General features: G+C 51.5%; 1 protein-coding gene across 2 annotated transcripts in view; it reads right to left on the bottom strand.

Moving 5' to 3' along the window:
• Nucleotides 1-21,813, bottom strand: part of Abcc3 (ATP binding cassette subfamily C member 3) — a 49,827-nt gene that overhangs the window by 26,698 nt on the left and 1,316 nt on the right. For both annotated transcript variants that reach the window (XM_052758476.1, XM_052758477.1), the window contains exons 2-8: nucleotides 6,004-6,180; nucleotides 5,536-5,661; nucleotides 5,199-5,336; nucleotides 4,425-4,550; nucleotides 4,158-4,219; nucleotides 3,358-3,489; nucleotides 1,937-2,128 (exon numbers count right to left, since the gene is read on the bottom strand). In XM_052758476.1, the coding sequence (XP_052614436.1) occupies nucleotides 1,937-2,128; nucleotides 3,358-3,489; nucleotides 4,158-4,219; nucleotides 4,425-4,550; nucleotides 5,199-5,336; nucleotides 5,536-5,661; nucleotides 6,004-6,180 (953 nt within the window). The remainder of the gene's footprint in view (nucleotides 1-1,936; nucleotides 2,129-3,357; nucleotides 3,490-4,157; nucleotides 4,220-4,424; nucleotides 4,551-5,198; nucleotides 5,337-5,535; nucleotides 5,662-6,003; nucleotides 6,181-21,813) is intronic.

Below are 21,813 nucleotides of genomic sequence, written 5' to 3'. Positions count from 1 at the left end.
AAAAGAACTGATCCACGTGTAGTGGTGCACATCTTTAATCCCAGCATTTGGGAGGCAGGGGCAGGCTGATCTCTGTGAGTTCGAGGCCAGCCTGGTCTGGTGTACAGAGTTCCAGACCAGCCAGGGCTACATAGTGAGATCATGCAAAAACAAAACAAAACAAAAACCCCAAAAATCAAAAACAAAACAAAACAAAATTACCAATCCCCCGGCAAGGTAGCGACGCCTGTAATCTCAGCACTTGGGAGGCAGAGGCAGGCACTTACTCTCTGTAAATTCAAGGCCAGCCTTGTTTACAGAGTGAGTTCCAGGACAGCCAGGGCTACATAGAGAAACACCATTTGGAAAAACCAAAAACAACAGCAACAACAATAAGACAAAAGTCACCAATCCTGTCAACACACCTTGATTTGGGACAGTGGAGCAGAACTGAAGGAATTAATTCCTATTGCTCCAAATGGCCCACAGGACGATAACTCGTCAGAACATTTCTGCAAACTATACAGGTGTCTTTGCAGCACATTTTGAGACTGTGATTTCCTTGCAGACACTCTCCACTGCTCTGGGGCCTTCTCCTGTGTCCCAGGCCCCAGCCATGGGAAAGCTGCTAACCAACTTCATGCCTCCTTCCTGGGACCGAGTTTGCGGGTTAATTTTGTCTACTGGAAGACTCTCTTTCTCCCAGAAGCACTCTCTGTGTTCATCTTGTGTCCCCAGCTCTGGACCTCTCTAATCCAGTCAGGGCTCTCTCCTTGTCTGTCAGGACTGCTGAGGCTCACTGACAGACAAGGAGAGAGCCCTGGTTGCCTTAGAGGCTCAGGCCTCTCTTCCTCTTACAGACTGTCTGAGCCCCAGACGTGGGAGCCTGGACCTGCACTGAGAGGCATCCTCTTGGAGGGCCCACCTGGCCAGCACTCAGCCCTAGGCCTAAACCTCTTTCTCCTCTGAAATCACCGATCGATCGGGGAAAGATCCATTGCCCCTCAGTGACTGCCCTGGATGGAGTAGCTCCTGAATCCTTGCCTCACTCCTGGCCTGGGCTGTCCTCTGACCTGCTTGGCTTACCTGCATCTTGCCACTCTGCCCTATCCCTCCCACACTGGGGTGGGGCCAACCTTTGGAAACAGAACAAGATGCCGCTCCCTGGCTTCCTCTCTCCCCAGCCCTGCCCCACCTTTGGGTCACTTTCTCCAGTAGTCCTGAGTCATGCTTCCTCAATTCTTTGTGACTCAGCTGGCTGCCCCTTCCCCTCTGCCTTCAATTACTTGTTCTTCAAAGATAACCTTTTGAGCTGGCACATGCTCTCTGACCTGGCAGGCTGACTTCCTGGACTCCCCAGTCTTTTCCAGGCACACCTGGGACCCACTGTAATCTTCGAAAATTACCTTCGGCTTCTCCCTCAAGACTCTAAGACGACCTTAATGAATCTGCAAATCTAGGGGTGGCTGTTGTCGTGTTCCATGAATGCTTGTTGAATTGATGAGCGTGCACGTGAGGGGAATCAATGCAGGGCTCTGCTCCATATCTCACCCTGTCATCTGAGAGCTGCCTCCAGTCCAAACCTCTCCCGTGACAGATGGCAGAGGCTGGCAGAAGAGGAAAGGGCTCTGGAGTTGGACTTCAGAGCCCGGGACTCACATCTGCCTTGTCCTACCAGCTGTGTCTGTCACCTGGGTGTCTGCCTTCACATTTGTAAAGAAGGAAATAGGGGGACTTCCCCAGAGGACTCCCAAACAAGGTCAAAGGGGGACACTTATTACCGACAGGCACATGTATGTGCACATGTATGTGGAGAGGGAATGGGAAATTGAGGGAAAGGGGCAACGCCATTGGCCAAGGGTCACCCAGAAAGCAGAGCTCTTGAATTCCTGCTCTAGGACAGCCAGCCAGCCCTCCACCCAGGAGAAGGCTGCAGCAAGAGGGAGTGGGGTGAGACCTGAGCAGCTGTGGGTTGATGAAGGAGAGCAGGTCCTGGATCAGCTTGAAGCAGACACTCATGAGCAAGCTGGAGGTGAAGGTTCTCACCAAGGCCCACAGAAAGGAGGCCTTGGTCTGGGACTTGGGTCGGGCCCTCAGTAGGCCTTCATCCTCTCCTGGGATCTTTTGCTCAAATGCTGCATTCTGGGGCCTGTTTGGGGGAATAAACAACAGTGGGTGGGAATGGGCACCTGATTCCAAGAGGCTAAGGGCCAGTCTAGGCTGGGCAGGCTGGAGGGAGAAGAGGAGGAGGAGGAGGTGATGGTTTTTTTCTTGGCTTTCAGAACTGGAAGGGGGATAGACAACACAATTCCCCAGATGACTGTCTCCAGGTGCCGGGGTGTGTGTGTGTGTGTGTGTGTGTGTGTGTGTGTGTGTGTGTGTGTGTGTGCGCGCGCGTGCGCGCGCACGTACACACTTGCTGAAAGGGGAACTTTGTACCCAGCTCAGAAAAGTCTGTGGCCCTCCTCCTGCTTCCCAGAGCTGCCTCCAGCCAGGACAATGGGACAGGAGAGAGCAGAACAGGTACAGTAGGAGGCTTAGGCTTTGAGCAGCTGATCAGGGAGGGGATGGTGTTGGGGAACAGAGAGCGGGTACAGCAGGCAGCTGGGGGTTCCATAGGCCTCTCCAGATGCTCCAAGGCAGGGAAGCCACAATATTGTTATCCAAGCCTTTCCTTGTTCCACCAATAGCTAAAGGCCACCAGTGGCTCTGGGCTGACCAAGCATTGACTTCTAACCCTGGGTTGTGGGAAAGAGGGATAAGGGCTTGGCTGTGGGTCCTGGATGGGAGGCTGCTAGCTCAAAGGCCCTCGGCCTCAGGCTCTCTCCTCCAGGCCTGCTTCCAGGCAAGAGAGGCAGGATGGAGAGGGCTGGCCCCGCCCTCACTAGGAAAACCCCTGCAATTTCTGATTCAAATCAGACACAGTAGAAGAGAGATCCGATTAGGGCCTCTGGGCCAGTTGGGTGTGGGTTATTGCTCTGTCAGCTTCAGTAGGGAGACCTTGGCTGTATCTTTAAAGCTCTAAGCTTCAGTGCTCCTCTCGGAGTCAAGGGAACCATAGAATGAACACTGTTTGGCTGCTGAGAAAGTGAATGAGGTACTCTATATGCTAAGAGTTGTGCCTAGGAGACACCGAACGGTACACAAGTGTCAGCATCCCCTTGTCCTCGGCCAAACCAGGGAGGACAGGTCCCACCCAGGCCTCGCTCCCACCTGCAGCATCCTAAGGCTGCGGAGCCATGCCCTCCCTGTGCGTGCTGTTCTCCCCACTCCTGCCCACGCATCCCAGGTGTCCGAGCAACACCACGGGTAACGGGCGTGGCAAGCCAGAGCACTGAGAAGTTAGGGTGGGGACCTAATGGCACAGGGAGGCCTCACCCTGATGCTTGCTTCTGCTGCCTCTGCCACGCTTCCAGCAGCCGCTGGATCAACTTGTGAGAGCAGTCCTCCTCATTCAGAGTCCAGAGGTCCTGCTCCTCCAGGGGACGTCGGTAGCCAAGGATGGCCAGCCTGGAGGAGGGAGGAGGAATCCCCACGTGGGGTCAGAATTTAGAAGCCTAGAGCCGATATCTCTAGTGCCTAAGGTCGAGGGAGGTTCCCCTTAATTGCAGCACCCATAGTCATCAGCATGGTAAACATGTTGCAGGTAGCTACCTCTCCCCTCCTGACTTGCCCTCTCTCTGCCTTGCTCCTACATGTCCCCATATGCTCTATCTGTCTAAGGCTCTGGTGATGAAATTCCCACTGGCTAGGCCTGAGTGTATGTATACAAGGCAGGAGGGATTCAGGCCAGCCTCAGGTGCATGTGGTTAATGAGTTGTCACCCAGGTCACAGACACAATTATCCTGCTCAAGCTGCTCTGAGGGACAGCCAAGGAGATGACAAGCTGGAAGCTTATCCCAAACGGAAGAACTCAGAGCTAATTATGATCCCCTTCCAGCCCTCTGAGCCCGTCTCTGTGGCCTGCCAGATGCAGGGATGGCCTGCAGCCTGGGAGCTAGACTGGACCAGGCTCAGCCTCCACACTCAGGCTCAGCCAACCCAAATAGCTACTTTTGCCCACCCTGGCCCACCCATCCAGTTATTGGGGTGGTAGTGTGAGAGAGGGGTAAGTCGGCTGATTCCTGGGGTTCCCTTTTCCCTCCTCAGGACTAAGCTAGAGCAGGAGCCAACTCACTTTGTGAACCACCAGAAAGTCAGGCGGGAGAGAAAGCCAGCACTGGCCTCTGGGCAAGGATTCTAGATGGTGAGAGAAGGGGACAAAGGGATCAGGAGTGTCCCCAGCATCTCAACACTCTGTAGAGGCAGTTCACAGGCCATGGAGGTGGCACCCCACTCCCCACTTTGGGTGAGATTGGAGGGATGGGAATGCTGCTGTCATTTGGGCTGAGGTGCAAACTGTGAAGCGCCCCCCCTCCCCCGCACCCTCCCATGGCAAACTCACAGGGTCAACATTCTCTGGAGAGAACAAGGGTGCCTTCTCCTTGAAGCAGGACAGGATGAGGGCGCAGAGCACCAAGGCAAAGTAGATGTAGAAAGTGGTGAAGCGGAAGGGATCTGAGATCTTACCCTGGGGGAGAGTGGAGAGGCACCTCAGAAGCTTTCAGGAAGGCTGGACTGAAGCTCAGCACCCTGAGGTGTCAGGCTTCTCTGGAGCAGCCAGAGGATGCTGAGTGGTGGGGAAGTGTTGTGGTGTTGTGGGTGGGGGCATGGTGAGGACTTGCCTTGAACCAGGCATTGGGCTGACACAAAAACCAGCAGCTGGCTCCTTGCCTATGTCCTCCTGAGAGAGGGAGATGGGGGCCACCTGGCTGTCAGTGCTTCGTCCCACCCGCCATCAAAGAGCAAAGCCCCACTGAAGCATGTGGGAAGAAACAGAAGAAATGAACAGGACTTCAGGGACACCTGCACATGGGATCATAACAGACACTTGCATCCACATTATATATTGAACTGGGGGATGGCAGTTTCAGAACTGTCCTCCCCTTCCTCTGTCCCAGAAGCACATAACCACGGTGGGATCTTGGATCTATTTCCTTGCATTGCTCAGATCTCCCACCTCTTGCCACCGAGCAAGAGATGTAGCAGGTGGAGGGACAGCATAAAAGGTGCTGAAACCCTGGGGTTGAGGAGAAGCCTAGAATCAGTAGTGACCTTGAGCCTTGAAGCCACGCCCCTGACCAGGGCTAGACCTGGAAGGTCTGACCGACCCTCTTACCTCTGCCATGGCTGAGAGGATCTTGGAACGGAAGGGGATGACGGCACAGATCACACACAGGAGCCAGAAGATAATGAGCACCCCTGAAGACTGCACCCCACGAAGCCGCTCATACTGGATCAGCAGTGTGGCCAACAGCTGTGCAGGAAGGGCCGGGAAGGCTTAGCCAAAGCACACACACCTAGGCCTGCTCTAACCCCCTCCGGTGTGGTCAGATGTTTGGGAGTCATCCTCTGACGACTGCCATGTGTCCACCCTCTTCCTCAGAGCCCAGGGTCTCAGTATACTCCACACCCCCCTGGAGACCTCCCCCGAGTCTCCCGGGCCCCACACTAACCATGGTGACCCCCACCACCAAGGGTGTGACAAAGAAGACAGGAGCAGGAGCTGAGCCGTGGATCAGGCCATGGAAGGAGTAGAAGAGGTCCACCCATGAGACACACCACAGCAGGACACCTACAGCCTGTGGACAGTGCACAGGTTGGAGTCTGCATCCCCGATGGCAATGCGGGTCCCTGCTGGGGAGGGGTCCCTGCTCACGCAGCCGCCATAAAGTTCTCAGACCTGCCTGGGCCTACTCAGAAGTGTGTCTAGGGTGGGTGATGGGAAGTTCTGTTGTTTGAACGTCCTACAACTTTCTAAACAGGGAAGGGCTCCAGACCCAGTCGGTAGGCTTCTAGGACCCGGAACTATGGGGCAGGGGCAGGCTGGGAACACTGGTTTAGCTGCTAACGGGGGCAAGGAGTTCATTAGAAGCAGAATCCCTCAGGTCTCCCCACTCAGAGGGCAACCCTGGGCCCCTGACCGTCTTGAGCCTGGACAAGTGGGTGAGGATGATGTAGCCCCGCTGGTGGTTCCTCAGGTAGAACAAGTAGCAAGGCAAGGCAGCCCACAGGTAGATGCAGGGGATCCAGGCCAGCAGGGAGTTCTGGAAACAGGGTGTGAGGTCCGGAGTATCGGTGTATACAGACAGGTTGGAGTCCTGGGGAACAGAAACGGAACAGTTTGGGCGTTATCATAACCTCCAGCAGGCGTAGTTGTCCCTCAGGGAGGTGGCTGGACTAGGGAGCCACTCCATCCACCCAGGATGGGTGTGGACAAGAGACTGAATATGTATGTGAACAGGTGAGCAGGGATGGCCTGGTGTGAACTCCTAGGGAGCCTGAGGCTGCCTCATTTCCTCATACTCTTTCTGAGGGATAATTGAAGCGCAATATAACTGTGCCCATTTAAAGTGTACAATTCACTGAGTTTAACAGTTGCATAACCCCTCAAAATCATTGCCACAATAAAGACACGCTATTTCCATTATCTTGCAAGGTCACTGATGTCTCTTTGCATTCCACTCCTCTCAGGCTAATGGTGTTCTTCAATATTCTTAATCATTTCCCCCTATTTTTTTTTCCCAAATTGAATATAAACCAAAACCCCTCTCTCCAGACTTCTCCCAGGCAAGGAGAGAGAATCCCCGGGACCTTAGGTGCCTTTAAGATGGGGTGGCAAGGCTAGGTGGATGACTTTTTTGTGTAAGCATGGGGACTTGAGTTTGGATCCCTGGAATCCATGTTTCTTTCTTTCTTTCTTTCCTGCTTTTAAACCAACCCAGCATGGTAGTCCACACTTGTAAACCCCAGTGCTGGGGTGGCAGAGGCAGTGGATGGATGTGAGGAGGGGGAGACAGGTGGATCCCCAAAGCTCAAGGGCCCATCAGTCTAGCAGAATTGATGATTGTCGGGTTCACTGAGAGACTGTCTCAAAAAATAAAGGTGGAAGACCAGCAAAGGCACCAGCCACCAACTAAGACTTACCAACCGAGTTCCATCCCCAGAACCTTGGGGGGGGGGGTTAACGGGGGCGCGGGGGCGGGGAGAGGAGAGAACCAACTTCCTGAAAGTTGTTCTCTGACTTTCACATGCGCACTGTGACACTTGCACACACCCCTCAAAATAAACAAATGTAATAAAGTAAGTGTAGATAACCATCAATCTTGGATCTCCGAATGCACACACCCCGTGTGAATGCACATGCTAACGAATAGACATACCACAGAGAAAAAGATGGGCTGGCCATCCTCTGCCCCTATCTACCTCAATGAGTGATGTGAGAGTCATAGGAGAAAAGGGGATAGGCAGAGATCTTTGCAAATTACAAAGTGACAGGCAAGCACCTGTTTCTGTTCAGTGGACGTGCCCGGGGTCTAGCCTGGGAAGTCTGTTTTAGGTACTGCAGGCAACTGCAGGGTGGTGGGTCACTCTCTTGACATGCCCTTCCTTGGACTGGACTTAGACCTCCACACTTTTTGGAACAAGATGAGGTAATAAATTCATTCACAAATGCTTCGTATTCAGATCGTTTCCTCCAAGGTAGCTAATGTACTCACCCTTCCCCCTTCTCACAAAGCATTAGGTGTTCTTTACAAAAAGCCCCCAAAATACAAACAAATAATGAGAAAACCGCCTACTATCCCACCCACTTAGAGACAAGTGTTGCCTGAGGATATACCGCCTACCTTCTAACTATCATTTAATTTTTATGCAAGTCACAGATGCACATAAACCCGATTTTCCTGAAGCAGATTTGTTTTCTGTTACTGGAGTTGGAAGTTCCTCTCAAACGTGTGTGAATCAGAAGGCTTGGCTGCTCCGGTAGGAACAAGGAAGCGCTAATGGATGCCCTATGGATTGGGGTGGAGCTTGATGGATCAGGAGAAGCTCAGTGGTTGTGTTTTTCTTTTTTTTTGTTTGTTTGTATTTTTGAGACAGGGTGTCTCTGTGTAGCCCTAGCTGTCCTGGAACTCACATTGTAGACCAGGCTGGCCTCGAACTCACAGAGATCCGCCTGCCTCTGCTGGGATTAAAGGCGTGCGTGGCCTGCACTCACACTGCCAGCGCTGGGAGATGAAGAAAGGCCTACATGGAGAACTTTAGGCTGCTAAGAGACCCTGTCTCAAAAAAGGTGGATGGTACTGAAGGCATGGCTCCGCAGGAACAGTGCCTGAGGAATGACATTTCAGGCTGTCCTCTGGCTTGCATGCACACACACATGTGTATGTGGACCTGCACACACATGAGCATGTGCACGTGGACATATATGTAAAAAAAGAAAAGACAGGGAGGAGGAGGGAAAGGGCCTCTGTAGGGGTGACTGGCACTGGCCTGGCTTTGAAAGGAGATGGAGAAGCTAGTTGGCTGTCTCAGTTCTCCTAACCTTCTCTCCACTAGCCCCTCCCCTCCCACAATCTCCGGCAGCCACCTGGTCACTGAGCTTTGCCAGACTCTGCGTGGGAAACGGCTTCAGCCACTCTCATGCCTGCTGATGGTCACCCCTCGGAAATGAGTCTGTCCTGGTCTCTCCACCGCGGGCAAGCAGCATTCTTTACTGGACTTTTCTTTTTCCCAGTGACCTCTGAGCGCTCAGCCTCAGCCCGTGGGCTGTTGCATCATGGTTCACAGATTGTACCCAACAGCCCCGCTCTCCTAGGCCTATGTGGCCACTTGCCCTTGCCTCTCAGATGATGTGCCCATCTGTCCTCAGCCACCTCAGTTTCAACACCGTTTATACCAAACGTGTTTACTACCCGAAAGGAACAAGTGTCCCACTGGTGCTGCTTGTCTCTGCCAAAGCCACCACCGTACCTCTAGGTCCCCCGGATGTGCCGGGGTACTGGACTCTTGCCCAGATAGCAGGTGTCTGACTCTGGCTTTCGCCTCTCTTAAGCTGTGTGATCCTAGGCGAGGAGATTCGCCTCTCACCTGCCTCTCTGGGCCCTGGCTTCCTCAGGGCTGGGGCTGGGATGATCATACTTCCTGCTCGGCCACTCTCACCTGGTCCCCTCACCTGCCCTCTGGCCATCCCACCACCTCTCACCTCTTTCAGAGCGCCTGCCTCAGGGGCTCTGCTCTCTTCCCTTCTGGTACCTCAAGGATGTGGGTGCTGGGCTGGCACTCCCCTTTCTTCACAGCCATGGAGTCTGGCTCCTTCTCTTGGTGTGAGAGTGCCCAGGCTCAGACCTTTCTCTCCTCTATCTGGACTCACCCGCTGCTGATCTCTTTTGGTCTCATAGTTCTAGGTCAGGTAGGTACCAGTGAGGTCTCCCTAGCCTTTTAGACCTCAATCACCAATGCTGTGTCCAGCGCTTAACCAGGAACCTCCATTCTACACACCCAATAGCCTGGACAGTGTCCCATCCCTCTGACCTGATTTCCAGTACTGTTTCTACTGCCTAAAGGTGGCCACTGGCCTTTTTACACATGCTAGGCTCGTTCTTGCCTCAGGGTCTTTGCACAAATCATCCTCTTTTTCCAGAGTGCTCTTCCCTTACATAGTTAAGTCCTTCATTTTCAATGAGGTCCATCATAATCCCCTTGTATAATACTACCACCTTCACCAGACTCCAAACATTCCCAATCCTCTTCCCCCTTTTCTGCTGCGCCTATGCCTTAAAATGGTACATAGTTTATTCATTTATCACGCTATCTTTCATCCCTTCTTGTTAACATGTAGCATCATTGAAGTAAACTACTTTTACTTAATTTATTGTACCAAACACGTAGTAGATGCCCAGAAAAAGTAGTTTAAATAACTTAGAAGAGGAGCTTGGCGAGATGGCTCAGGGGTTAAGAGCACTTGTTCTCAGAGAGGACTGAGGTTTGGTTCCCAGCTCCCACATGGTGGCTCACAACCTCCTCTGACTCTGCTGCCAGTTCTTCTAACCTCCGAGGGTAGCAGGCACACACGCACGTGGCACACACACATAGATGCGGTCAAAACACTAATACATGTAAAAATAAAATAAACAAATCTTAAACATTTTTAAGGTAAATTCTATTCAATATTTATTGAAGAATTGAAGCCAGACATAGTAATGCATGCCTGTAATTCTAGCACTCAGAAGGCTAAGGCAGGAAGATTGGCAAGAGTTCAAGACCAGCTTGGGTTATGTAGTAAGTTCAAGACCCGCCTGGACTATATAGTAAGACACTGTATCAAAAAGAGCAAGCAAGATATATATATGTATGTATATATATATATATATACACATACATATATATGTATGCACACATACATACACATACACATACGCACATATACATATACATACATATATAATATATATTTTATATAGCTATTTATATATTGAAGAAATGAAAGAGTTAACAAAGAAGATACTATGATACATTTCTTCTAAATCTTCAGTGGCTCCTTATTACCTAGAAGACAAAGTCTCAGTCTCTCATTATAGCATGTAAAACCCCCAGCGGGCCTTGAGTGATCTATGGAGCTTTGCAGGGGCCTGGGTTCTCCACCTCTGTGTCTAGGGAAGGCTGCTACCCCCTGCTTCCCTTTCTTTAGCCTGTCTTCCCCCTAATTCTCTCTGGGTAGCTCTCTGCCCGCCAATGCCCTGGCCACTGCTGCTCTTTCCTGAAATATAGCTCCCCTGCAGGATTCCCCTCCCACTCTCCTCCTCCTGCTCCCTTCATCCCCCACCCCCCTGCAGCCAACTCTCTCCACCCTGAGCCTGCTCTGAGATTCCCACGTGTACACCTTTGCTCTGTCCGGGCTCTCTCCTTTCAACTCTGCAAATCCCAGTGCCTCCACCGAGCAGCAGCGTTGGGCAAATCTCAGGGGCAGCCTCTTCCCTCCTGAGCATCCGTTCTCCTCTAGAATCAGCACTTGTTGGGAGTGTCACTTCTTGGAGCGGCTTTCCTGCCGTGGAGGATGCTTTGGAGAAAGTCCAGTGCTGCAAACACAGCAGCCTGGCAGCCTGGCAGCCAGGACGTGAGGTCTGGAGGTGCCTCTCTCAAGCTGTGCGTGTGCGCGTTCATGTCGGGGGACTGGGGTTGTGGTGTATGCATGTTCCATTCTAAAGCCCTATACAGGGTGCAGCAGGTGTTCATTTGTTCTTTATATTTCCCTTCCTCCCTCTCTCCCATCTTTCTTTCCTTTCTCCCTTATTAGGAAATTAAACATGGTAGGCAAGTGTTCTACCATTGAGCTATAGTTCAAGATACAGGTTTTGTTGTTGTTGTTTTCCAAGACAGAGTCTCTCTGTGTTAACAGCTCTGGCTGTCCTGGAACTCACCCTGTAGACCAGGCTGGCCTCCAGCTCACAGAGATCCTCCTGCCTCTGCCTCCCGAGTGCTGGGATTAAAGGTGGGCACCACCACCACCACCTGGTGGCGATGTAGGGTTTTTTGAGACAAGGTTTCACTATGTAGTCCAGGCTGGCCTCAAACTCGTGATCCTCTGGTCTAAGCCTCCCCATGAACTGGGATCATACACATGTACCACCAAGTCTGGCCCATTTTATGTTTTCACTCAGACTGTACAAGCCAGCTACCCACACACTCCTGCTGAGTTCCTGCCCTGTCAATCACAGAGCTGGGCCTAACACTCCGCCTGATCAGGGAGATGAAGAAGGCGAGGAGGCAGACATCCTCTACCCCCAGCTTACTTTTCATTTCCCTTTCCCCTCTTCTTCCCTCCCCAGACTTTCTTTTCTTCTTTCCTTTTTTTGAGGTAGGGTCTCTTGTAACCCAGGCTGGCCTTAAGTTCTTGATTATTCTGTCTCTGTCTCCCCAGTGCGGGGATTGCTAGTGTACGCCACCATTCCTGCCAACCCCGTTTTAAAAGCATTTCTTTACACTCAAGTGTGACAGAGTTATAGAAAAGCACACATATCTCTGACATAGAAATCTCCATGATTTTTTATCCGCACACAGGTGCGCTCAGCTGTGTGAACAGCACCCACAATCAAGAGCTGGAACACCAATGGCAGGAAGAGGCCCTGGGGCCCTCCTCATCACTGTCCACCACAGAGAACTCATCCCAATCTCTCATGCAATGCATGATTCTGCCCAGCTTGGATCTTCCCGTAAATGAAACCGTATGGTGTCTGTCTGTTATATTATTCTGGAGGGCCCACCTTCAATTCTGTGTGTTCCACTGTGCGAACATTCGATTGAGAACACACCCTACCTGTCTCCAGGCAGCTCCTAACTGAGAAAAGGAGCTCTCTAGGCCTTACATTTTATACTAAGCCTCTAGGCAAAAGTCATAGCTGTGACTTTTGTCTTTGTTTCTGGTCCTAGGGATTGAGTCAAACATGCTAAGCAAAGTGTCCTGACACCAATCCAGGTCATGAGCTTTTAAAAGGTATCTATTGGGGACTAGGGAGAAGGCTCAGTTGCCTCTCCAGTGTGAGGATCAGAGTTCAAATCCCAGAATCCACATAAGTCACATCTGTAATCCTGGTGCTCCTATGGCCAGATGGGAAGTGGAGACAGAATCCTTCAAAACTTGTGAACCAGCTATCCTGGCATACACTACTATGAGATGTGTTACATTTGATTATGCTGTTTTTGTTTAATTATGTAAAGATGTGCTGCCTGGCTAAGGCACACGATTGGTCTAATACAAAGCTGAATGGCCAAAAGCAAGGCAGTAGAGGGATAGGCGGGCTAGCAGGCAGAGAGAATAAGTAGGAGGAGGAATCTAGGCTTGAGAGAGAAGAGAAGGGGAGAATGAGGGAGAAAAAGAGGGAGATGCCCGTGGCCAGTCCGCCAGGAAGCCACCAGCCAGTCAGGCATGGAGTAGGACATACAGAATGAAAGGTAAAAAGCCCTGAGGCAAAATGTAGATGAAGAGAAACGGGTTAAATTAAGTTATAAGAGCTAGTAGGACAAGCATAAGATAAGGCCAGGCATTCATAACTAACAACAAGTCTCCATGTCGTGATTTGGCAGCTGGTTGGTGGCCCAGAGGAAAGCCTGCTACACAGGATATCTCTGTGGCAACAAGCAAGCAAATGCTCTTCCTCTGACAGTTGTGTGCAAACATGAGAACAGGCACCTTTCTTTCGGTTCGATATATACGAAGCTTTCAGAACTACACGTTGAGGGGATGAGGAGTTGACCCAGCAGGTGAAAGCACTTGCCACCAAGCCTGACAATCTCAGTTCACTCCCTCAAAATACACATGGTGGAAGAAGACAGCCAGCTTCTCAAAGGTGTCCTCTGACCTCCACACAGGCACCGTGGCATGCTCCCCACCCCCCACCAAGAAAAACCCCCAAACTCTGTGTGTTGAAAGAGCCTTCCCCATTTTGGCAGCACTGGGTCTTAACCAAGCAAGCCAAGCACTCCACCACTTCGTGTTCCTTTTACTTTTTACCTCGAGGCTCGTCAAACTCCCCAGGCTGGCCTTGAACTTTGGACCATCCTACCTCTGCTGCGGGAGGACCTGGATTCCAGGCACATGTCATCATACCAGTGCTCTGACCTGTGTCACCTCCGCCACCCGCTCAGGGAGGGTCATAAAAGTCCCCAAAGCTTTTCCAGCATTTTATGACTGTGCTCACAGGGTCATTATCTCATTTGGCTAGCTCAAAACAAGTTCCTGAAATATATAACAGGGGTGTCGTTGGGTTCAGTTTACAGAGGAGAAAGTGAGCACCAGAGGCTTTGGCAACAGCTTCAGAGACAGTTGACACCGTGGAACTGGGACAAATATCCTGGCTTCAGGGATGCCGTTGGACAGTTTCTCCCAACCCATTCTTCCTGGACTCATGTACCAGAAGACACCTTTTCCCCTGAGCCTTGCAGACGTTAAGGGGGTAACCCATGCCCTCCTCCTGCTCTCTTCCTATGCTGCACCATCCCCATCCAGCTCCCAGCACAGGGCGAGGTGCTCCGGAGCAGATCAGAGGCTGTTAAATAAGTGACAGGGGAGTGTGGGGGGAGAATGCCTATGTATGGGTCCACAGCACGCTTGGCAGGCCACTGGCTTGGCTTTGTAAGGCCACCAGAGGACCCAATCCTGGTGCTGTAGATGTGGTACAGCTCCACCAATTTGCTCATCTGAGGCAGGTTCTTATGTAACCCCTGAACTCACTATGTAGCCTAGGCTGGCTTTGAACTCTCGATCCTGCTGCCTTCACCTCCTAATTGCCATCATTACAGGTATGCACCACTATGCTCGGTTCCGCCACTTTTGAGTCATGGGATGGTGGCCGGTCCCTGCAACCCTCTGAACTCCACTTTCCAGGTACAAGTAATGACAGACCCACAGCCGCCTTCCCTGCAGGAGTGATGGATGACCATGTAAATGCCCAGCTGTCACCTGGTCACACTTCAGGACATCACGCTACTGGGGACATGTTTCATGACATAAACACTGACACTATAACCACAGCCAAGCACCCTTGGGGAGTCAGGATTGGATGGCTGCTCTGAGCTCATGAAGGTCCTATCTGGGTGCTTCTCCTTGGGGAAAATATATTCTGATTGGGCGCAGTCTCCTTGGAGACAGCAGGTACCCGTTCATTCCTACATGCCGGATTACACCCCCAGAGCTATTGCTAGGACATCTATGGGACATATAAACACCACAAATCCGGAAGCACAGGTTCCTTCTGCTGCTGCCTGCCTACCTTGGCAACTGGCAAAAATGCCTTCCTCCCTCCCTCCATCCCTCCCCATCTCTCATCCCCCTTCCTCCTTCCTTCAGGACAGAATCTTGCTGGGCAGCCCAGCTTTCTTTCTTTGTCTCACTTCTGAAATCCTATCCAAAAGATCAGGCGGGAAGTCGGGAGCAGCGATACCTCCTAGCTCCGTGACACGCCCGTCCTAGGCTACTAGCAAGACCCTGCCTCAAACAAAAACAGCCCCCTCATGTACACACAAAGATTAAGTGCAACTCTGTGGCCATGCTGTATTGCATCATCGTTATCCATAGAAAGGAAACCTCACCTACTTTACCCGATCGCTCTAGAATCTGGCCTCTTCTCCAGTCTCTGCTCTCCTGCCTGACTTCTCTCCAGAGCCCTCTCTCTGGTCTCCTGCTTCTGGCCCAGCCACTTGTCCTTACATCCTCTTTTCTAGTACAACAAGGGAAGCCCTATTGGAAGCCTAAGCCAGACCACACACCCATTGCACCACTCTGCTTTTTTTTTTAAACCAGCGTCTAAAGAAAAATCAGGAAATGTCACACAGCCTTCAAAACCATTACCAGCTTCCTACCTGTCTGACCTTCTTGCCTCGGTCTGCCTTAGGACCCTGGCCTGGGACCTGGCCATCTTCAGGGGCTCCATCTTCACTTGCCTCTGAGCACTCACTGTCTGCAGGCTTTTTAATTAGAACTGCGACCCACCCCAACCCCCTCCTTAACCCTGCACCCACCCCTTACCCGTCTATTTTCGCCATAGCCCCTCATCACCTTCTCTCATTTGATACACGTGAACCGTTTTCAGTTATGAATGGTCTACCTTCTCCTACTTGAGTATGTGCTCCCTGAGGACAGGTTTGCTAAAGGACAGCTTTTGTTGACCAGGATGTTCCTTCCTGCCTAGGGTTACACCTGTAACTCCAGCTCCAGAGGATCCAACTTCTGGCCTTCTCAGGCAACTGCACTCACAAACACAGATGTATACACAGACGCATCTATACATAATTAAAAATTATTAAAAAAATCAGTCCTAAGACAATAGCAATAAAAAGGTTTTGGAGTGCAAATGGCCTACATTGGAGGCATGGACTGAAAGTCTTTGACTATGTCCCCATCCCCCCACAGGCTGCCTCTGGAGTCAGGACACCTGCTAGGCTATCCTCTTGTCCAGGGGGCTGTGCTGTGGAGCAGGGTTTGGTTGAGAATGGGGTCTTGAGCCGAGATTGGATTTCTCTTCCAAACCGGACATTCCAGTTTCTTGTTTAGTTTACTCCCAGGATCCAGCTGGTCCATTGCCAGATACCGACAGCCCCTACCCCCCAGTCCCATGGATGAACTGCAGGAGAGAGGGCAGGCCGCGTGGGTCAAGGGTGACTAGTGATTTGAGAGGGTGGATGCAGGTGGATGTCATATTAGTGCTGACAGGGCACTGAGGAGACAGGCTCGACCCCAAGGGTGGGACCTGGGACTTGGATTACATGGCCTGGGCTCAAGTTCCACGTTAACCATGGGTCCCAGGTGTCTTGGCACACAGTGGCACTCAATAACCAAAGCCTTTCTGGGATGCCAGGCCTTTTACAGGAGTGAGAGGTGTGTTAGGTCTTCAAGCTACAGGCTGGCCCAGCATAGCCCTCTTTGGCCTCCCAGGCTTCCTGTTTTTATCTAAACAGCGCCTTGAGAGGGGAAGGGAATCAGAACATGCCCTCTCCTTTTCCACCAGTTTCTGCTGAGTCATATGATCTTGCCAATCAGTCACTTCCCAGTGACCTCAGGAGCTGTCTAGCACAGATGGTCCCCCACCCCACCATACAGGATTGAGGAAGTAATGAATCTTCTTTGGACAGGGCCTGTCAGCAGCCTGAGGCCTGGGAGACTGCTGGCAGAACTGGGGCACAGAACTCTGGAGTCTTCACCCCCCTCCCCCTGCCACTAGTTTGAGTCCACAGGCATCTCAGCCTCGGTGCCCATTAAGGGGCATCTGCCCTGTAGTCCATTCTGGGTGCCGGACCTTCTGCCTTATCAGCTCCATCCAGCTGTTTAATCGCAGTATTAAGGAAGCTGCTGTTGCTGTGGAAACCAAGTGGATGGCGGCAGGCGGGACTGTGGGGCTGGGCTGCCTCCCAGCTGATGCTCCTCAGAGCAGGAGTGGAAGGAGAAGTCTTAAGGAGCCCCCCTCCATTCTGCCTGAGGGAGTCCAGAAAATGACTTCAACTGTCCCTGTCCTCACTGTCACTTACACTTTAGTATCTTAGGCTAGAAGCTCCTTTGGTTGCCAAGACGGTGCTCAGTGCTAGAGAAACAGCGTGATGTTGTCTTGGTGTTCAGCTACTGAAGCCGGGGCTTGGGAGCACATTGGTTCATTCATTCACGAGTTTTGTTTAGCCAGTATCTACAGAGTATGTGCCTTCGGGGCTGAGCACTCAGAAGTGACCGGCAGGCAGGTAGGCAGGTAGGCAGGCAGGTGGGAAGGCGAGCCCGACGGTTGCTCTGAGCTCTGGAGGCCCTGCCTGAGTGTTTTTCCTTGAGAGAAGGACCAAAGTCACTTGGCTGAGGTGGGATGGAGGAGAAAACCAACCCAGGCTCAAGACCCCATTCTCAACCACACCCTGCTCCACAGCACAGCCCCCTGGACAAGAGCATAGCCCAGCAGGTGTCCTGACTCCAGAGGCAGCCTGTGGGGGGATGGGGACACAGTCACAGACTTTCAGTCCTTACCCACAATGTGGGACATTTGCCCTCCAAAGCCTTTTTGTTGCTATTGTTTTAGGATTTATTTTTTATAATTTTTGATTATGTATAGGTGCGTCTGTGTATACCTCTGTGCTTGTGAGTGCAGTTGCCCGAGAAGGCCAGAAGTTGGATCCCCTGGAGCTGGAGTTACAGGTGTTCATGAGCCACCTGATGTGGGTTCTGGGAATTGAATTCAGGTCCCTTGGAAGAGCAAGAAACGTTCTTAACCATTGGACCATCTCTCAAGTCCCTGTTGTTTGTGTTGTGGGCCAGGTGGACCTCAAAGGAAATACTTCGCTGAGAGAGGCCTCAAATCCTCCTGTCTCCACGTGCCGAGTGCTGGGGTTACACGTGCGGTGCTTGGAATCACACTCAAGCTTTGTGGCACGCTTGGTTAGCACTCCTCCAACATCGTTAGCCCCTTTTGTTTGTTTTGAAATAAAATCTCAGCATACACAGCTAAAGACAGCCTCAAACTCAGGCCAATCTCTCTGCTCCAGCTTCCTGAGCGCTGGGATTACAGATGTGTCTCCAAGATCACTCTTTAGGGGTGGGGAGGGAAACCAGTAGATTTCACAAAGCTTCCCCTCTCAGGTTCGCTTCCTTTCCTAGGTTTCTCCCTTCAGCCCAGGGAACAGGAGAAGACAATCTGGGACCACAAGGGACCGTATCTCCCAGACAGAAACCAAAAACTTAGAGGCCAAAGCTAATAAGCCTGAGGTTCAATATCTCCAGCTTTAATGAAAAGGATTTTCCAAGGCCCAGGCCCAGCAGGGAAGATTAGGTCCCTGGAAGGAGATGGAAAGCTTTGGTGCCCAGCAGGCTAAGAAGTTGGCACCTTCTACCCATCTGCCCCTTCAGACTGCCCTACTTCCTTGCATGCCCCTGTCTCCGCTTCGGAGCCCAAAGACACTGAAACTTAAACCTTGTCCACTACCAGTGTCTCTTGATGGCTGCCTATTTGTGTTGGGCAATAATTCAAGAGGAAGCCTTGGAGTCCCTGATACCTAGAGCCCTAAGGTTTAGAGCACCTGATTTATGACCCTGGACCACAAGCCTGAGGCGCATCCTCCCAGAATCATTACCAGGCAGCTCCAGACCTGAAGGGGGGGCCTCAGAGCCACCTAAGCTCAGCTAGACCCAGAGGGTGAAAGACTTTCCTACAGTTACATACCTAGTATATATGTAAGGAGTCATGGGAACGGGTCTTCAAAGTACCAGAGTTCAGCCCCTCCTTAGGGTGAGTGGGTAGCTGAGGGAGCAGTGAGAATACGTATCCTTCACACATGGGCCTGGCCATCGTGGGATCCGTGGGGCCCAGAGCTGCTGCTAAGTAGACTTGCGTTCTGAACAATGAGAAAGCCAGAGAAAGGAGAATCCAGAAATCTGGGGGTGGGGGGTGGCGGGGGATGGTGGGGGGCGGGGGGGCGGAGAGGAGCCAGAGAGTCTCCATTGGCCCTCTTCCCAGCTGCTCACAGAATCTGAAGATAGGACCTTGCTTGCTTGAGTGCTTTTCCCACAAGGTGGCTTCACACCAGGTACTTACACACCCCTAGTGACAGGGAACCTACTACTTTTCAGGCAGTCTTGATTACTTCATATACGTACAGCCTCTGGATTTCTAGGCTTCCAGAGGGCATGGGATCAGGGCTAATTATGCAAACAGACTAAACTTTCTGAGAGCAACCAGTCCCTCTTTAGGCATGGGGCGGCAGATCTGAGCAGAGGTAATCCACAATCTCCTCCTGGAGGCACCCTTGGTCTCCTGCATCTGAACTCACTCCAGGGTTTCTTTTGTTTTTGTTTTTTGTCTTATTTTGTTTTCAAGATAGGGTTTCTCTGTATAACAGCCCTGGTTGTCCTGGAACTCACTCTGTAGACCAGGCCAGCCTCAAACTCAGAGATCTGACTGCCTCTGCCTCCCGAGTGCTGGGGTTACAGGCCTGAGCCACCACTACCAGACTGAGTTTTGTTTTTTGAGACAGGATCTCATGTAACTCAGGCTGACCTCAAATTTGCTACATAGCTAGAGGTTATTCTGTAACTCCTGATCCTCCTGCCTCTGCCTCCCAAGTACTGGGATTATAAACAGGTGCCACCATTTTCTGTTATTGTTTTTTGAGACCAAGTCTTCTTCTGGCCTAGTATTCTTTTTTTGTTGTTGTTGTTACTTGACCAGGCTAGCCTTGAACTCACAGAGATCTGCCTGCCTCTGCCTCTGGGACTAAAGGCTGGCCTAGTGTTCTTTGGGAACTTACTAAAGGTGTACTCTGAGATGTTGATACTATGCCCAATAGATGAGGACAGTGAGCGTGGAGGAGAACTGTCATGCCACCTAGCAAGTGGTGGGTGCGAACACACAGGTGTGGGGGTGTCCACCAGATCACAGGTCCCCAGATTTCTACCCTTAGGGGGAGGGAGCCGAATCTACACTAGGCATTAGCTCCCTGATCCCCAGGAAGCAGCTGGAACCAGAGCCTCTGTCCCAACAGTGTGTCAGCCCTTTTCTCACAGGACCAGGGCTCTAACACCCGTTCTGACCTCATTCCTCTCTGTCTTCCCGCCAGTCAACGGGAGTGCACGGACCTGCCCACAGTGCTTCTTGCTTCTCAACTTTATTTCACATTCTCTAGCTCTTTTTATCGCCATAAAAAAAAAATCTTGCTAGGTAAGCAGCAGGTGGCTCGTTTCCTCATTTTGTAGGTGGAGAGAGAAAGGCCATGAGAAGCTAGGGAAAGTCTGGGTACATAAGTGGCCCAGAATGGCCTCACCACCAACCACACCCTTTGTTCCATTTTCTTCTATGTTCAGGTTTTCCTGGCTACCGCAGTCCCTCCTTCCCACAGCCCCTAACATTCAAGGGTGTAGCTGAATTGTAGATGATGCAAATGAAATGCAAAATTGCATTAAAAAAAAACAAAACAAAATAAAACCCAGTAGCCCAGAAAGTCAGCCTTTTGGGTAACTGAACTACAGCTTAGGCTCCAGCCTCCTAGCCTGAGCCCCTTCCACGTGCCAGCTCCGCAAACTCCCAGGGCTGAAGGAAGAGAAGCCTCCTGCTTTCTCCTACCCCAGCACGAAGCCGCCGCCAAGGGCAGCCGGGAATGGCTTTCAGAAGCCAAGATAGCTTGGAAGGGAGATGGAGGATGTTTCCAGTCCCAGGTGGGCAGAGGAGTCAGTTCCCCGTTACCGAAGACATCGAAGTAGAGACCCCCTCAAAGGGTCACAATAGAGATGAGCTCCCACTAACACGGCCTCATGGACAGTGTTAAGTTCCAGGGCCAGGCTGCCTGAGGCTCAAAAGTGTGGCCAGGCAGTGTGGCCGACATCTCGTCCCTTACTTAATCCAGTGCTCTCTAACAACACTGGGACCCTGCCATGGCCTTACCAGCCACGTGTCCTCTTCTCCCCAAGACTCTACATTGAAAGGTTGGGTGAGCCAAGCCCCTGCCGTAGCATAGCTCTAAGCTTGGGACGGAGGTGGGTAGGGGGCATCCCGAGGTTTCTAGCTCCAGGTTCCGGGGACCGTTGCCTTGGGCAGTTCTAATTACTCAGGGCTTCATTGCCAACCTAGGAACATGAAAGGCTGTCCCCGAGGCTGGGGGTAGCTGCCCTCCTGATTTTCAAACTTTTTGCCTAGTCACTGTGACCATGGACCTGCTGTAGTCACGCCTGCCAAGTCCAAGTGAGCAGACAAAGGAGTTGTACTGACAAGCTTAAGGATCATCTCTGGGCCTTAGAGAAGGGTGGCACTCCAGTCTGGATGATGGGGGGTGGGGGGTGGGGCTCCTCGAGGTTTGAGCTGGAACCAGTTAGTGATACGAAGAAAAAGAGTGGTCCCCAAAGACACATTTTTGTTGTTGTTGTTGTTTGTTTGTTTGGAGATAAGGTCTCCTGTATCTTTGAACTTGTCGTGTAGCCAAGGATGACCTTGAATTTCTGGTTCTCCTGTTTCCATCTCCCAAACACAGGATGACAGACTGCTCCACCACATCCAGCTTCTAGACATTTGGCAGGCAGGGGTGGGGGAGAGTACTCTATTACTTTTACTTCTCCCAGATCCATATAACACCTCGTGCCCAGCCTCGACCATTCCTGTGAACACATAGGCACATAGCACACACCTGTGCATAGCACCTCACCTTTACCCCTGCACACACCAGATGCCTATACACAAATATGTATACAAAAATACGTTGCCGGGCGGTGGTGGCGCACGCCTTTAATCCCAGCACTCGGGAGGCAGAGCCAGGTGGATCTCTGTGAGTTCAAGGCCAGCCTGGTCTACTGAGCGAGATCCAGGAAAGGCGCAAAGCTACGCAGAGAAACCCTGTCTCGGAAAAACTAAAAAAACAAAAAAAAAAACAAAAAAAAAACGGTCATAATGGGACTTACCAACTAGGATTCTGAGTCTAGATTTGGAAGCAGCCTAGGGTGGGCA

Source organism: Peromyscus californicus, unplaced genomic scaffold (genome assembly GCF_007827085.1).
Source record: "Peromyscus californicus insignis strain IS unplaced genomic scaffold, ASM782708v3 Scaffold_3__1_contigs__length_106647218, whole genome shotgun sequence".
NCBI lineage: Eukaryota > Metazoa > Chordata > Mammalia > Rodentia > Cricetidae > Peromyscus > Peromyscus californicus.
Note: the sequence above shows the minus strand (reverse complement) of the source record. Positions and strands in the feature narration are given on the sequence as shown.